Raw genomic sequence first — 17,090 nt, 5'->3', positions numbered from 1 at the left:
CCTATTTAAACAATCTATTGATAGTGAAATGTGGGAAATTGAGATATATTGTAATTTTTTAAGGAAGTTGAACCAATATAAATCAATTACCACAATAAGGAAGCCAGAAGAAATTGCTTTAACTTGTAAACACTTATTCCCATTGTCATGCAGAACGAAGTAGTTACCACCAATTTAAAATATAATCTCATTTGAAAAAATCTTATGGAGGAGAGTGATGAAAGATTATTAGCCATATTGTCTCATAAAATAGCAAGAAACAGTGGAGTAAACACAAGTTAACAGCTTGGGGAAAGATAACAATTTAGCCAAATCAACTTGATAGCATTTTAGAAGGAAACTTGGAACAACATATAAAAAAGGAAAAAAGCTATCAAGATTTTGGTTGTGATATCTAATATTCATAATTATATTTATAATGATAATATATAATTGAAAGCTATTCTCTTGATCAGTGACAGTGGACCCACTGTATTTATACCCACATCAGTCTTGATATGCTGTATAAAAAAGTAGAAATAGTACTAAAGAAAATAAAAATGAAACCCTGTTTAGGCTAGACCAAGTATGTACAGAAGTCTGTTCTGAAGATGGCACAGCTTTGAGGTATCAGTCCTCATGACACCAGAAAGAGGGGGAAAATACCAAATGAGGAAAGTCACAGACATAATTACTACCAATGAAAAGTGATTCAGAACAAAATCAGTATCCATTAACCTTTATGTCTGTTCTCTCATCTTTAGAAAATATAAGAATAATCTATATACTTATCAAAGGCATCATAATGAAAATATGAAAAGGGAAAAGTGTTTTTTAAATCAAAATTTCATTGATGACTTTTCTTTTTATATTAGTCATTTGCAAATGTATTCTCTCCCAAATCCCTCAACCAAGTGAACCTTCATTAACATAGGAAAACGGTAGCCTAGTATTTGATAAGCCTAAAGACCCCATTATTGGGAGAACTCATTATTTGACAAAAACTATTGAGAGAACTGGAAAACAATCTGGTGGAACTAGGTATTGGCCAAAATCTCACCAATATATACCAAGACAAATTCCAAATTTATTAGTCTTAGTCCACATGGCTTACACATAAAGGATGACATCATAAATTAGAGGAGCAAGGAATAAATTACCTTCCAGATCTATGGATAAGGGAAGAGTTCATGACCAAAACAGAGATAGAGAGGGGCACAGAAAGTAAAATGGACAGTTTTGATTACATGAAATTTTAAAGTTTTTGCATAAGAAAAAACAAGGCAAGAAAGATTAGAAGAAAAAGAGGTAAATAAGAAAAATCTTTGCAGCAAATTTCATGAAGCTCTCATTTCTAAGATACCTTATACAGAACAAATTCAAATTTATAAGAATAAGAACCATTCTCCAACTGATAAATGGTCCAAGATATCAACAGGTATTTTTTTCGAGGAAGAAATTCAATCTATCAATAGACATAGGAAAAAGTGCTCTAAATCAGTAGTGTCAAACACGTGGCCTGCAATCTTCATGCAGCCCACAGCATTTCCAGGTGTAGCCCAAACCAGATTAAAATATAATTGGGAATAATTTAACAAAACAAAACAAAAATACAGTAAAACATAGATAATGATACATTTTAAAACTAAGTCAATACGTGGCCTTCAGGGATCCTTCTGTACAATTTAGTGGTCTTTGTTTCTATTTAAGTTTGATACTGTGAACTGTAAATCACTAATGATTAGAAAAATTAAAACAACTTTGAGGTTCCACCTCACATCCATCAGATTGTCAAAGTTGACAAAAAAAGAAAAATAACAAATCCTGGAGGGTCTTTAGGGAAAATGTACATTAATGTACTACTGGTGGAACTGTGAATTATTCCAGACATTCTGGAAAGCAGTTTGGAACTATGCACAAAAAGCTATTAAACTGTATTTACCCTTTGAGCCAGCAATTCTACTACTAGGTCTGTACCCCAAAGAGATTAAAGAAAGAGGACAGGGACCCATATGTACAAAAATGTTTATAGCACTTCTCTTTTTGGTGGCAAAGAGTTGGAAACTGAGGGGATGCCCATCAATTGAGGAATGTCTGAACAAGTTTTGGTATATGAATGTTTTGGAATACTATTGTGATGTAGAAAATGATGAAGGGGGTGGTTTCAAAAAACCTGGGAAAACTTATATGAATTGATGCAGAATGAGGTGAGGAGAACAAGAAGAACAATGTATGCAATGACAGCAATACTGTGAAGACAATCACCTTTCAAAGTTTTAGGAACTCTGATCAACACAATGACCAACCATGATTCCAGTGGACTCATAATGAGACAGGCTACACACCTCCTAATAGGGAGGTGATGAACTTAGAGTGCAGGTTCAGACATTTTGGACATGGCCAATGCTGATATTTGTTTTGCTCTACACATTTGTAAGAGGAGATTTTGTTTTTCTTGCTTTCCCAGTTTAGAACAGGGCAGGAAGATGGGACGAAGAGAAGCTAATCTTCACTTAAATATATAAAATTTAATTGGAAAAAACAGCAGTTAAGAAAAACCATAGCAGATCATTTATCGAAATAGAATACAAGAGCCCGCTACAATTGTTTGTTGGTGATTTTTTAAATTGTGTATAATCTACAGATTCTGACATTATCAGAAAACTGTATGAATGGAAAAGGAGGTGGGCTTAACATGTAGTGAGAGAAAGGAATAACCAAATCATGGCCCACTGATACTTATGTAATATTAAGTAAAGTAGCCCCTGTATGTTTGATCAACCTCCTATGGTGGAATTGTAGGTGAACAAGGACATGAATTGCACACTATCAGTGTTTTGGATGAACTATTAGAGGCAGTGCCCACATGAGCAAGATCACAGGTCTATCAAACTTGATGAAAAAATTATTTTACAGCATCTTATCTGTAAGCCAGAGAACATTTATGAGTCATGTAACATTTTTAGGAGGATGGAAGGGTCCGGGCAAGATTTTATAAAATCAAATAATAGTAGCACGTCTCAACTCCAGAGGTTGGAGAGTCACTCATGTAAGGTTCTAGGGTATCTGATTTATTCTGGGCACTGTAACCTGCCAGGACCCAGCTGGGGAAAATTTTATCTATCATGTATATCAAGAGAGTAATTCAAGCCATATGTGAGACTTGAACATAATGGCTTATATCTGCCATCCTGCCTGCCAGGTGGTATCATTAGCTTACTATACTGCCTCTCTGAAATAGAGCGAGCATCAGACTCAACTATTTCTCCTTATTTTTATTCTGTGTTCTAACTAAAGTGACTGTTTCTCATTACACTTCCCAATAACGATTCATTTTGTGCTTAAGTGCCTTGAAAGAAATTCCCTCAGGCTGGCATCTGTGGAGGAGTGTCAAAGCTGGAATTATGCCTTTCCTGAGATGCTCTGCCTTGTTTTTCCATTACTTAAATGGAGTACCTGCCCCATCTGAAATCCAAGGTAAATTACTCAGTTATGAGTTATTGGAAAACTTTTTCTGTCCTTTCACTGTGAATATTGGGGGAAAGATTGATTCAAAACAATGAAAACAAATTAAAATTACTAGCTGTGTGACTCTGAGCAAGTCACTTTACTGCCATCTGCCTCAGTTTTCTCATCTATAAAATGGAGATAGTAATAGCACTCACTTCTCAGGGTTGTTGTGAAGATGAAATGAAATAATATTTATATGGGAACATATAAATTATACTACAGTTGCTTACTATAATTTACATTAATATTGCACTGCTTCATGGAGAGACTGAAATTCTCACTTGTGTAGATCTAATTTGACATACTGTTCCAAGAAACATACAATATCAAAAGCATCTTTAAGCAGCGCAGTAATGTCTGTAGATTTTTATATATTTTATTTAATGTTATTAAAGCTAGGACCATGAACATTTTGAATCCTAAAATTTATATATGGAAATTGTAACTTAACATCCCAGTAGTTCTCAATAAGATCAGTTTAAATGTTGTTTTGATTGCATGTTTTACTATTCTTTTGGATATTTTATATTTAATTCATTTACCAAGTAACAAGTCTGAATATGGCCATACATTATAAGTCAAAAAGAAAGAGAAATGACATCTAAAAATAGTCCAGACTCATGATGAAACATACTGCCCCACCTCCCAACAGAGAGGTGATAGGCTCAGGAGACTGATGAAAATATAGAGTTTTTGGAAATGGCCAATGTGGGAATTTGTTTGGTTTGACTATGCATATTTGTTACAAGAATTTGGTTTGTTTTTTCTTTTTCAAGGGGAAGGGGGAAAGGGAAGAAGTGAGAAGGAATGTAATAGGTTTTTGTTCATTGGAAAAAATTAAATTTTAAAACATTTAAAAAGTAAAAATACTCCAGACTCCTGAAATATTTACAATTCATGGCAAATAGAATGTGTATTTTAAAATACCCTTAGCTTTTAGCAAGGATGCATCCATCTCTCACAATAACATTTCAAATTTATATAAGAATTTTTACTTTCTAAAACATTGCCATATTCTTTCTCTTATTTCATTCATATAATAGCTTTGTGAGCCCCAGACTGAGAGACCCGAAAAGGCTAAGTAATTTGCTAGGGCGAGCAAAGTGAGTCAATGGCTGTGGCTGTAGTCTAAAGCACAGATCTCTTAGTACCCAGTCCAATGTTCTTTTCACAGTAGTAGGTTGCTGGTAATATGGTTCCACTATTTTTAATTTATCTAGAAAAGTTCGAATGTTTTCTCCTTTCTTTGTATTATTAGCTATTTTGAAGGGCCCTCCACTATTGATTTTTTAAAATTTTAATCTTTATAATATAGTTTTACTTGATGTTTGTGCCATCTGTAAAATTTGTACATTTTACATTTTCTCTCTTTCTTATCTCCCTTTAGTAACTGGAACAAATCAGTTCGAACATTTATGTAGCTATCTTTCTCTGCCAAACAACCTCATTTGCCTTTTTCAAGAAAACAGCAAGATAATGAACACATTAATCGAAAGGTAACAAAAAAAATTTTTCCCTCAGTTATAATTATCCTGAATTAAAATGAAAAGTTCACTTGTTCTGTTAGGTTTATATCCAGATGCACAGCAAAACATCATTAGAGTTCCACTAATTGAGATGGTGTTCCACCTGAATATCTCCCCATCATAGACTGAAACATCTGCAAAAACAGAGTGGAAAGAGGGATTTTTCACCTTATTAAAGCAACAAACCGTACAGACTTTAACAAATACATTATAGAATCAGTATTGAATGGATTCTTAAATATCTACTCTGACTTAGAGTGAGAATTCTGTATGAAAAGAAACTGAGGCCCAGAGAAGCTGGGGGTTGTGTGACTCGCCCAAGGTCATAGGCCTGTTGGGGATAGAGCTAATAGTAGAACCCATACCTCCTGATGAGCAAACATTTGTTCCTTCTACCTCTACCAGGTCCTTTCTATGGTATGGGAATGGAAGCTGTGGAATCAAAATGAAGCTTGTCTATTTGTTTGTGCAACCTCAAAGAATCTTTACTTGCAAATATTTTGTAGTTGTTTCCAATTACACACGTGAAAGTAATAAAACTTTTTTAATAAAAATTTTTAATATTTCATAATTCATCCATGCTACTGATTCACAATGTCTTTTTCTCAGTTGACTTGAATTCATAATACTTTTATGGATTTCCAAATTCAGATACTGACCATTATGGTACAGTGGAAAGAGTAGTTTGCTTTGGAGTCAGAGGACCTGGTTTTAGGTCCTGGTGCTTCCTACCCGACTAAGCCACTTAACTTCCATTGGACTCTGTTTCCTCATCTGTAAAATGAAGGGGTTGGGCTAGATGGCCTCTGAGGTCCTTTCCAGCTCTAGAGCCATGATCCCATGATATTGCATTCAGAAAATTTGCAGATCAAATACAGTATTTCTTCCATCTTTCTTTAGCACAGGGAATATACTGTTTTAAACTAGGTGATTTCTTTCTTCAGTACTGGTTTTTAATAATTACTGTTTGGTAGCATAAATTTGTATTACAATGATCTCATACTAGATTAACATGAGATCAGAGAAACTGAATAGACAATTAGAATTAGAACCAAAAACATAAATCGATTCATGTTTAATAAATCCAAAGTCATAAAACATTGTTGAAGAGAATAATTCAATAAAAGTTAATAGCCATGCAGTTTTGCAGCACAGTAAAAATGGAATTAGATGCTCATCTGACACCGTATACTGTAAATTCTGAGTGGATCAGTGATCTAAATGTTAATAATAATGATAACTTAAAAATGAATATCTATTGGAATAATGAAGAGGAATAAAGATCCTATCCCTCAAAAAAGATAAAAACATAAGAGGAAAAAATAGATATATTTAATTAATTCAGCTCAGAGTGGGACACAGAATCAAATAGGCAGTTAGGGGTATCAAAAATTATTATGTACTTTTAAACAAAATGTAAAGTATGGAATTACAGTATAATATAAATCATTTTATTTTTACTTATGTGTTTAAATATTATTTTGCTGATGGTTACTAAGATTAAATTTTGGAAATTATAGTTCTGCTGTATTATAAATAAAAATATAATTTTTCTCCCCATTAAAGTTGGTGCAATAACAATGAAGTAAAAAAATATCTGGAAGGTGGAAGACAAGCCATAAGGTAAGTGAAAGTTTATAAGAAATCTGGGAGAAGGGGGAAGGATAATCTTTTTTTCCCCCTTAGTTTTTCCTTTGTCATATATTTATATAGACATTTTCCATCTATAAAAATGATAGGTCATAATTTAAAGGGGTAAATTGACCTTGAATGAATTATACATAGGCATGTTCCATTTTGTATGCAAAGTCAGCATTTCTTTTCACTGTTTTGGTAGCTGCTTCCTTCCACTTAGGAGGAATTTGCTTTGGTTCAAGCTGTTTTCTTTAGAATCAGGAATGCCACAGAGCATGAGCATTTAATAAAAATGAAGTCATTGCTTTGTTAAGAAATTCCAAACTCTAGAAAAAGCCATTTCCCTTACATTTCCTGCTAGGCTTATTTCCTTCCTGTTTTGAGACATGTATGTTTGCCTTTCCTCTATACCATCCGCTCATTGCTGACTGGACAGCCAGTCCTCATTGGGGGCACCATGTTTTCAAAAACATATATAATCAATGTTCTTACTGGTCCTAGGCAGGGCATGACTGAGACCTTCGGAACAACCTGCCACAGAGCGGGTCATGCATTGTCCTGAGCAAAATCTCAATGAAACTTAGACATCCAGGATGTTTGATATCAGAAGTCTTCTAAGATATGCTTCAGATTGGCATCTTGAGTTTAGAAAAGAATTACATTCAAACTATCATTTTGTCATTTAAGTCCCTGGAGAAGGTATCCTCTTCTAAGAATTGTTGATAGCTGTTAATGTATGCGTGTAACAGTGCCAGTATGGAGGCATTATGGGCACAGTGGTAACTTAATGTTGTCAAAGTTGGAAAAACTTCTCTGTCGGATTTGGATGTGTGTGGACTGTCTCAGTTGTCACCTTAGTATCCTCATTAACATCATTTCCTGTTTTGTTTTAGCTATGCAAGGGAGTCTAACAAATTAATAGACCTTCCAGATGATTACAGCAGCCTCATTAATCAAGCATCTAATTTCTCGTAAGTTTGTTGCCCCATTACCATTTTAAGCCATGAAATCTGATGCCACTGGGAGCACTCAACCATTTTACATAAAGTGGGGGGGGGAGTTATTTCCTTTTTGAGAACCATAAAATTAACCCTTCGTAATCACTACTTAATCTCTAAGAATGTTATCCCAGGATGTTTTGGGATAAACTGCAAGGAAAAAACTTGTAACAATTAATTACCTAGAAGTTTTCAAAAACATATATAATCAAAAAGTCTAGAGGAGCCATAAAGCTCTAACCACACTTGTGTGTGTTAAAGAAATGGCTTGTGTTTCCCTTGGCCTCTTGAAGGTGCCCCAAATCTGGAGGGGATAAAAGCCGAGCACCCACACTGTGCCTTGTGTGTGGGACTATGCTGTGCTCCCAGAGCTACTGCTGCCAGACTGAGCTGGAAGGGGAAGATGTTGGAGCCTGTACTGCACACACCTATATCTGCGGGTCTGGAGTAGGGATCTTTCTGAGGTGAGGACTTGTATAGTTCTTAGCAGAATTAGTCCAGGCTTTGTGGGCCCTTTTTCCTCCTTTCGGTAACTGAGATGTCATTGAGAGAGCTTTTGAGACTATTGTGGCACAGTGACTTGGAGCCCACAGAATCTGAATTCAAATCCTACCTCAGTTGTATGACCCTGGACAAGTCACTTAACCTCTCAGCCTGTTTTTTTTTCATCTGTAAAATAAATAAAATAATAAATAAAATAAAATAAAAACACCTACTTCACAAGATGTTGTGAGATCCAAATGAGCAAGCTTAGAAAGAAAGCATGATATAAAGAAATATATGGTAGGAAAAAAAGATGAGCTGATCACTTTATGAGAGCAAGGGTTAATTGATGAACTAACTACACAGGTGCTCCATTGTTAGCTACACAATATCAAGAGGACTCCAGAAAGGCCCTAGAAATGTTGAATGGATCCCCTGTGCCAGATTATAGGAGAGTATGGACAAGAGTCATATAGGATTGGTAGGCAAGAATGCAATCTGCAGATCCTGTGGAGGATTGGAGTTTCAGTTTCTTTAAAATCTCTCTTTAAAAAAACCCCAAACTACCCAGTTCCTGCCTTTGCACCCCTTCTACTAATTCATAGCATATGCTGAGTTATATTTTCATATTCTTGAATATTAATGTTGATGACATGTAATGCATATATGATATATACATGGGTTTGTGGTGGGAAAAGACTTCATTTTAGGTCAGATCAGGTTATGATGCAGTCCTACTGATATTTCCTAAGTTGACCTGTATAAGACTTCAGGTATATTCTGTTCAATAGCAGGTTACATTATGAGTCTTTCATTCATTTGAAGTTATACTCAAACTTTGGTTACTAACAGAATGTTTCTTTATAGAGTACGAGAATGTCAGGTGCTGTTTTTAGCTGGAAAAACAAAAGGCTGCTTTTATGCTCCTCCATACCTTGATGACTATGGAGAGACAGACCAGGGACTCAGGTAAGTCAGGCGTTCTTAGGTAATGACATGGGTGGGACCTTCACGTGGTGTTTACAGGTGGCAGGGACCTTAGAGACCGTCTTATGCAACACTCATTTTAAAGATGAGGAAACCTCCATTAGAGAAGTAACTTAATTAACATCATGTAGGTAGTAAGTAAAAGATCTAATGATAATTCCACTGCTAAACATGTTACACATCTGATGATATCATTGACTATATTTCTGGGTCCCCAGGGCCTCTTTTGCACAATGGATAAAGAGATTAGTTTGTGATCCTGTGAATGACCTTAAATGACTGTTTCTTGCCAAAATTTGGGGAGCTTTTGGGCACCAACTAGGCATAGTGTTGACCCAGTCCCAAGAAATCAGATGGTCACTGGTGCCAGAGTAATGGAAGGATGTATGTTTTGGGCAGGGGATGGGGGCAGTCCTTCTACACATGAGCCCTCAGTAATGTAAGACAATCATTAGCACGGTGCCTTCTTTTCCTGTCCTTCGCTTCTGATAACTGGCTGAGCTGTAGGCTGCTGTGTAACAGCATAGTGGGTAGTATTATCTCAAATAGAGAGGTTAAGACTGCAGCCAAGCTGACTTATTCTAACTCTCCTGGTGGCCTTGAGGAAGAATGACTTTGATTTAATTTAAGTAAGTGACAGAGATAAAGGACATTATTTACTAAGTCAGGAACATCAGAAGAGTGAGAAAGAGTATACACAACAGTAACACTCTTTGGAAGCTCTGTCAGCTTTTAAAAATGTGTGTGTGTGTGTGTGTGTGTATGATGTATTTATTTATAAAATATTTTTTTATGTAAGATTTATATATGTAAAAAATTGTTATATATGATATTTATATATGCATGTGTAAGATTTATTTATTTAAAGAGCAAACAAACCTCTCAGGGCATTACCCACTTTCCTTACCTTCCTTATGCTTACCTCATCTTCCTCTTAACTTATTCTGTGAAGAATTTCAATGGACAGTTGCATTGTCTTTGTACAGTCTGCTTTGCTCCTACGAGCACTTGCTGCTGCTGTCAAAGAACATTACTACAGACCATGCCATTGCCCCCGCAAAGGTTGGGAAGTGTTAGCTGAGGTAAATGACTGCCTTGCTATACATAGAGCACAGATGCTGAGGACAGGGAGTGTGGAAGCTACAGAATAACTAAGGCAGGGCAGGTAAGTTATCTGTACCAGATACAGGAACACACTGACTGGTACCTCCTGACCCTAAGATGCTCCTTCATGATGTTGATGCTGATGCTGATGGTGGTAATAACTCACATTATGTAGCCCTATAAGATTTCCAAAGTGCTTTTCTCATTAGAGGCTTGTAAAGTAGGTATTACAAAAGCATTACTATCAAATTTCTAAATGAGAAGAATGCAGCTCAGTGACCTGCCCAAGGTCACATAGTTGAGCCCAAGTCTCTGCCAGCTCCAAGGCTAGTACTTCACACCTCACTGCTTCTTCTGCTGCCTGAGGCTTCCATCCATCCTCTCCTGACCAGTTCTAATAGTCATAACCTAAATACAGTTTTCTCCTTTCCTGTACTTGTGTCCTAACTCAGGTACTGAAAGGAATGCCCCTGGTTAAAGGGAAAAGGAGAAAGAGAAGGACCGGGAGACCAGAGTCAGGAACAAAGAATGCATGGTTAAAAGAATTTGGTAACTTGTGTATAATAACCCATTAGAGTGGGTTGTAACTAAATTAGAACATGAACTTGAGTGAGTCAGATCTCTCTGACTGCCTCCCCTGCTTCTAAGATTGATTTACACTGGACTTGGACAACTGTTTAGCTGTGTGACCCTGAATAACCTTGACCTCTCTGGGCTTCAGTTTTCCACATCTGTAACATGAAGGGTTTCAACTTGATGACCTCTAAGGTTCTTTCAAACTCTGAATGACCTTATGACCTTCAGAATAGTGACCTGGTCCCATCTTTAATGGAATGATTTCCCTCTCTCCACTTTTAGGAGATAATTTACCACCAAAATGGATACTGTGATTATTAAATGAAGCTTTTGAAACAATCCCTTCAACTGTAACCTGACAGATAATTTTCTGTTTGTCTAAGCAAGGGAAATGGAACCATTTTTCCCTTTCAGCCCACTCCTGCCTCTCTAGCTACTCTTATCAATCCTTCCAGGTTGTCACTAACAACCACAACAGCCAAACTACAGGAAATTTTGCACGAGGACTAAAAATGCAAACTTGCCTTTCTTCACAATTGTTGGTGGAAGGGAGAGAGAGAAAATATTGGAATGATTATGCCTCAGTAAGATGTTTCTCTCTTACAGGCGTGGGAATCCCTTACACTTGTGCAAAGAGCGATTTAAGAAAATTCAGAAACTCTGGCAGCAGCACAGTATCACAGAAGAAATTGGACACGCCCAGGAAGCAAACCAGACGCTTGTTGGCATTGATTGGCAGCATTTATAATCACTTAGCTTCGGAAAACATGAACTTTGATTTTTGTAACCCAGTCGGCTTTTCAGACAAGAGGGAGTAGAAAATAAGGTCTACTGAGTTTGAAAATAAATTCTTTATTTAAGCTTTTTTCCCCCCCAGTTTTATTTTCAAAGTTTTTGGTTCCAGGGACTGGGTAAACAGCATCTTCCTTCAGCAGGTTCCTTCTGTCAGCACTGTTTGCACCACCCTTCCTTTGGATGAAACTTCTTGGGGTTGTAGCCCCCAATAAGGCACTTCCTTTTGCTGTTATAAGAGTGTGACTCTTTTTGGAAGCCTGTGAGTTTACTCACAAGTGGAGAGAGGAGACGATTGCCGAGATAGATATTTCCCCTAGTTGTCTTTGGCCATTCTCCAGTGATCTGAGCCATTTTGCATTATTTATTATCCTGCATTTCAGGCCTGAAGCTGATCACATTCAGGCAAGGAAATGAAGCAATTACGCCATTGGGCGTGTGTATGTATGTCTGTGCGTCTGTACATGTGTGTGCATGTGTGTGTTCGTGTGGGCGGACTGCCGGCTGACCTTTTTATCTCTTAGACTCCAGGTTTTCCCTGGACAGCTCTGTACACTTGGAGCTTGGTTTGCCTTCCAGTTTTATTTTTCCTTCTGCTGAAGGAACAACAGCTTTAAAAGCAAAACAGTGAAGTCTAACGTGTCTCTGCTGCATTGCACTGTCCCCGGTGATTGTGTGAATGGCACGGGGGAGGGGAGGGCCACTCATAAAAGGAGTTTTCCTGGAATATGCTGGTTGGTTTTCAGCATTTTTAAAAGGTTGGCATTGTATTTTTGAGGCTCTTGTTTTTGATGGTTTTAAGATTCTGTGCACAAAGAACTCAACGTTAAAGGGCTTTTTGAATAATTGGGGGGCAAGGGGAGTGGGAGGGATTCTGTAAGGAATATGCCGCTAATTTTTTTTATCTTTTAATATCCTAGTTTTTCAGATGCAAATGCTGTTTGGCTTAATTTCCAGGAATAAATTATTGGAAATGTTTGCTCCTGGAATCAAAGCCTACAGAGAATGAAAACTCAATGTTTTAAGGATCTCTTTCCTCTACAGCATTTCTCCGGACTGATTTCCTTTCTATTTAACCTACAACACTCAATATGTTTCTCACTCAGTCCATGTCACAGTGGGCCCTTCTCTAATGTTGTCATTCTTGGGCCTCGTCCACCCTTGCCTAGGACGTGGCTTCCTGGAAAGATGTCTGTTTCAGGTCTATTTTATAAATATATGCTAGAATAGCACAGACACTCAGACTTGGTATACTGATATACCAGGAGCCTTTGAGATTTACTCTTATGTTCTTGGAGATCAGCATGCCAGATGGTGCAAGGTGCAAATCAAGACCCTTCTTTCTTTCTAAGTCACCATGTTGGTAAAGGAATGAATACAATGAATTTCCTTGTTTTTAACTATGCGAGTGACCCTGTCGTCTGTTTTTCTTTGGACCCCTGAGAAGTTGATCCTTTGAATGTCCATTATGACTCTAAGTCATTTTCAGGGGTTTTATAGAGTTAGTATTTTAAATCCTTTTTGCATACCACATGGTATGTACTGGGAGAAGATCCATGAGTAGGATTGCAAATCCAGACTTTGTAATAAAATAAAAAAGCAATGTAAAGTAGCCAGCATCAGCTCTGTTTCCTCTCAAAATAGTCAGTGTCTGAAAGGACTCCATCCTTTCTAAAGAGCACTACTGAACTGTCTTCCTACTTCTGACAGGCACACCTAGCTAAGAGCAGCAAGAAAGTCCAAACTGGAATCCAGTCACTCTCCACCTTTTCTTTGCCTTCAAGTAGAACTAAATCCTAATGTTTAGGTTGTGCATGGTATAGACATTTTTTAAAACAGTTGTTTCTGCCTCAACCTCCTTTAGGCGCTTCTCCATAGGTTCACAGAGTACTTGTTTAAAATTGCAAGGCCAGTTTGACTTTTTTTTCCCAGAAGTATTATAAAGGTTTCAGTGTAGGCACTTCCTTAATACAAACACACCAGCTATTGTGCCTAAACCCACAACATCCTGAGTTAGCAAAGAAAAATCGATTCTCTCAGGTTCCATTATCTAAAATAGCGAGGCTTATTAGTCTTTGAGAGAATTATGAATTTGCATAAAATAGCAACATACAGTTTTGAGCTTTGTGAGGGTTTATTTGAGAGGGGAGGAGTCAGGTTTGCTCTTAAGTCTAGTCCTCTTCTTTCCGTAATGAGCTATCTTTGTTTTATTATTTGTTCCGCATGTATTTATGTTTATTGTAGAAATGTTTATATAAACAAGCTTTCAGTATCAGGAGCCTGTTAGTAAATTGGCTATAATTTTAAAATCTGTGGACGACTTGTAAAATTTGGAATGTATCATATGTAAAAAGTTTAAAAGGTATCCAAATAAATGCTTTAGGTGTTGATGTTAACATCATACTGGCCTACTACCCTTTCTTAAAATTTATCATATTAAATACTTTGGAACCGTTTTCACCCTCTCACCTTGCTGACAATGTGGGGCATTTGTATTAAGCTGAAAATTAAGGTGATTATATTCTTAGTGTCAGTCATGGCCATTAGCTGAACCCTTCTCTTCACCTTCCCAAAGAGTGCTTGGTCATCACTCTGCTAGATTAAGTTGCACGTTAAGTAGGTATGACAGCTTGTGACCTTTCTGCTTTGGATCCTGATGGATCTCAGTCCAAGAAGAAAAGAGGCCTGGTGGGGGCCTCCCCACAGCCAAAAGACTTGGGTTTTGTTGGGAAATATCTAGGTTTCAGCCCTTCTAGGAATTTTCATATTCTACTTTCCTCATCTTAGGGCCGTGTTCTAACTTGTTACACCAGACATTGCAGGCTTATGATAGTCCTGTCTAAGAAAAAGAAAAGGAGCAGCTAGGAGGCGCCGTGGAGAGAGTACCAGCCCTGAAGTCAGGAGGACCTGAGTTTAAATGTGGCCTCAGACCAAACGCTTGGCACTCACTAGCTGTGTGACTCTAGGCAAGTCACTTAACCCCAATTGCCTAAAAATAAAATATTATTTAAAAAAAAAGAAAAAGAACAGGAGGTTTTCTTCTGACAAATTTGCAAAAATGAGTTAACAGGAAAACAGAGAAAGGAGACACTTTACAAGAGAAATGCACTATGTATCCTAATCCTTCCCTTTGGGAAATAAAATAAAACCAAAAGTATGTGGCAGGGAGTGGGGAGGACTTGAATCAGTCAATTTGATCTCCAGATTATGTTATTTTTCTACTCATCCTCCACTTTCAGAAGAAAAGATGATGTGTTCCACTGTTCATGGACCTGCATTCCCCTGTTCCAGCTTTGTTTAATATGAATTAATGTTAATGTTAATATGAGTCCTTCATCCTTCTTTACTTCCACTTCCCTATCACCTTTGATTTTAATGATTTTTCAAAGACACTCTGAGCTCTTTATATCAATGTCTCATTGAACCCTCTGAATCCTCATGGCTGCTGCCTTGGAGACCTACTCTTTTCTTGTCCTGTCACTGGGAGTAAGGTTTGTTTAACCATAAGAGGAGGGAACTAAATCGATATCTTACCCTGTCCTAAGCTGCAAAACTGCTAGCCTGGGCTGTGCCCTGCATTAAGATTGCCCTAGATGCAGTGGGCAGTTGCAGAGCTAGCTAGCAGCTAATCTGCTTAACTATATTAAGGTTACTCAAGGTCTCTATGCCCTGAAGCTACCAGCTAGCCGTACTGGGGACCTGAAAGATATTAGAAGTTGTTCCATGTTCTCAGTCTGTGCACAAATCCCTTGTCCTTAGGTGTTCTAAATAAACTCATAGCTTCTATTTCGTGATGGGTTTTATTTTACTTTTAAGAAATAAATCCCTACTTCTCTTAAAATTCTACTCTGATGTGTTACTATGGTGCAAAGGTAACTTGGGGTTCTTGGAAACCAGTAGGACTTACCTACCAATCTGGAAAGGTTTCAAGTACGGACCTAACAACCAGATTTGGCATTTACTGCACTAGGACCAGCCCGGCTCAGTTAAGACAAGGGATCATCGACGCATCTTGGGCCACCATATGATGAATTTTTTCAGTCACAAAAACCCATGAAGCCTCTCTACTAAGATGAAGGGATTAATGTAGGGGGTACCTCTGCCAAATCACAGACTCTTAGAGTACTGAAATAAGTAAAAAGTCCCTGATTTGTCCCCAGTATGGGGAGTCAGACATGAACCTAGAGGAACAGGATATCAAACCCAATATCTACTTGATATTAGGCCTTTTGAGGATAGAAACTATTTTATCTTTATGTTCTCCATGATGCCTGGAACTGTTTTGCATTCAGCAGATATTCAATAAATACAGAATTGAAGACTAGCTTTATACTACTAGTGAAAGTGAGTATTGTTGAAGGAAGAAGTGGCTGATGATATAGACTTATCAGTCATTGGTGCAGGTGAGCAGAGCCCACATAGAATCTTCCTAGAGAATTTTTCATCTGTGAGATTACCAAGACTCATGATACTAAATGAGGTGACTTACCATCCTGCCCAAAAATCACAATGATTTGAGAGCTGACCAGGCCTCAGAATAGATAATACTCGTTTGCCCCTTATCTCCAATGGGTCATAGGTTTTCAAAGTGACTTAAGTTATTCAGTCCCATATCTTTTTCAGCTCCCTTAGGTTTCCCTGGTTTGGGGAATGTGTGAGAGCTAAAGTGGAGTCAAAGAATTCAAAGAGTCAGGCCTACAAATATGTTTCTGTATGGAAATTATGGTTAATTTTAATTTAAAAGCAAAATATAACTGAAGTCTAAACTTAGGCTCAAATTGTGATTAGCTGAATTATCTTAATAACCAAAATTGCTCTTCTCAATGGAGCAATGGGAGGTATCACCAATACAAGGGACTGGTCTTTAAGAGCAGAAATGTTTTAAATATCTTTTCAGTAGTTAACATTAGCCAGAGTTTGGGTTTCAGTGTTACATGCTGTATTAAGTGACATTCATTTAACCAACATTCTTCTTAAAATGTTTTTAATGTCTATGTTACAGCTGACAACAGCATAAGTACAAGTGTGAGCCTAAAACAGCATTTGCATGGTGGCATTTGGCCCTGGACAAGGGCATGAGTATAGGTAGTTAATACATACTTTCCTGTTATAGTGAAAGAACTTTTAAGTTAATCCAGGGACTTCGAAGAATTGTTGCTGGGCACGTAGTTAAATGTCTTCATCTACTTTGAGAATTGGCGGGCCTGTGTTCCAATTCTGAAGAAAAAAAAATTTCAGTCCTCAGGTCACATCTTCCCTCAACTGCAGGATAGAAAAACTTGTGTAGGTTGCCTGGGAATATAGTAGAAGTCAAATGGAAAAGCAGAGACTAGAACTTCGGGACCTGGACTCCCTATCCAAGGTTCCATATTATTTCACTCTGTGCACAAGGGCAGAGCAAAGAGCAGTGATATTTAGTCTGGTCAGTGATGATAAAACATCAGAAGTTCCCATCATTGTGGATATAAAGTGAGAAGGCAAGGAGTGGACTGTGGAAAGT

At 37.4% G+C, this 17,090-nt stretch overlaps 1 protein-coding gene across 2 annotated transcripts in view; it reads left to right on the top strand.

The window, feature by feature from the left end:
* UBR2 (ubiquitin protein ligase E3 component n-recognin 2) overlaps positions 1-11,663 on the top strand; it is a 145,847-nt gene extending 134,184 nt beyond the window's left edge. For both annotated transcript variants that reach the window (XM_020976796.2, XM_020976797.2), the window contains exons 41-47: positions 3,326-3,456; positions 4,877-4,985; positions 6,582-6,638; positions 7,544-7,621; positions 7,942-8,112; positions 8,999-9,100; positions 11,405-11,663. In XM_020976796.2, the coding sequence (XP_020832455.1) occupies positions 3,326-3,456; positions 4,877-4,985; positions 6,582-6,638; positions 7,544-7,621; positions 7,942-8,112; positions 8,999-9,100; positions 11,405-11,546 (790 nt within the window). In that variant the 3' untranslated portion in view covers positions 11,547-11,663. The remainder of the gene's footprint in view (positions 1-3,325; positions 3,457-4,876; positions 4,986-6,581; positions 6,639-7,543; positions 7,622-7,941; positions 8,113-8,998; positions 9,101-11,404) is intronic.
* Positions 11,664-17,090: the final 5,427 nt, after the last annotated feature.

Source organism: Phascolarctos cinereus, unplaced genomic scaffold (assembly GCF_003287225.1).
Source record: "Phascolarctos cinereus isolate Bilbo 61053 unplaced genomic scaffold, phaCin_HiC Scaffold_5;HRSCAF=322, whole genome shotgun sequence".
Taxonomy (NCBI): domain Eukaryota; kingdom Metazoa; phylum Chordata; class Mammalia; order Diprotodontia; family Phascolarctidae; genus Phascolarctos; species Phascolarctos cinereus.
Note: the sequence above shows the minus strand (reverse complement) of the source record. Positions and strands in the feature narration are given on the sequence as shown.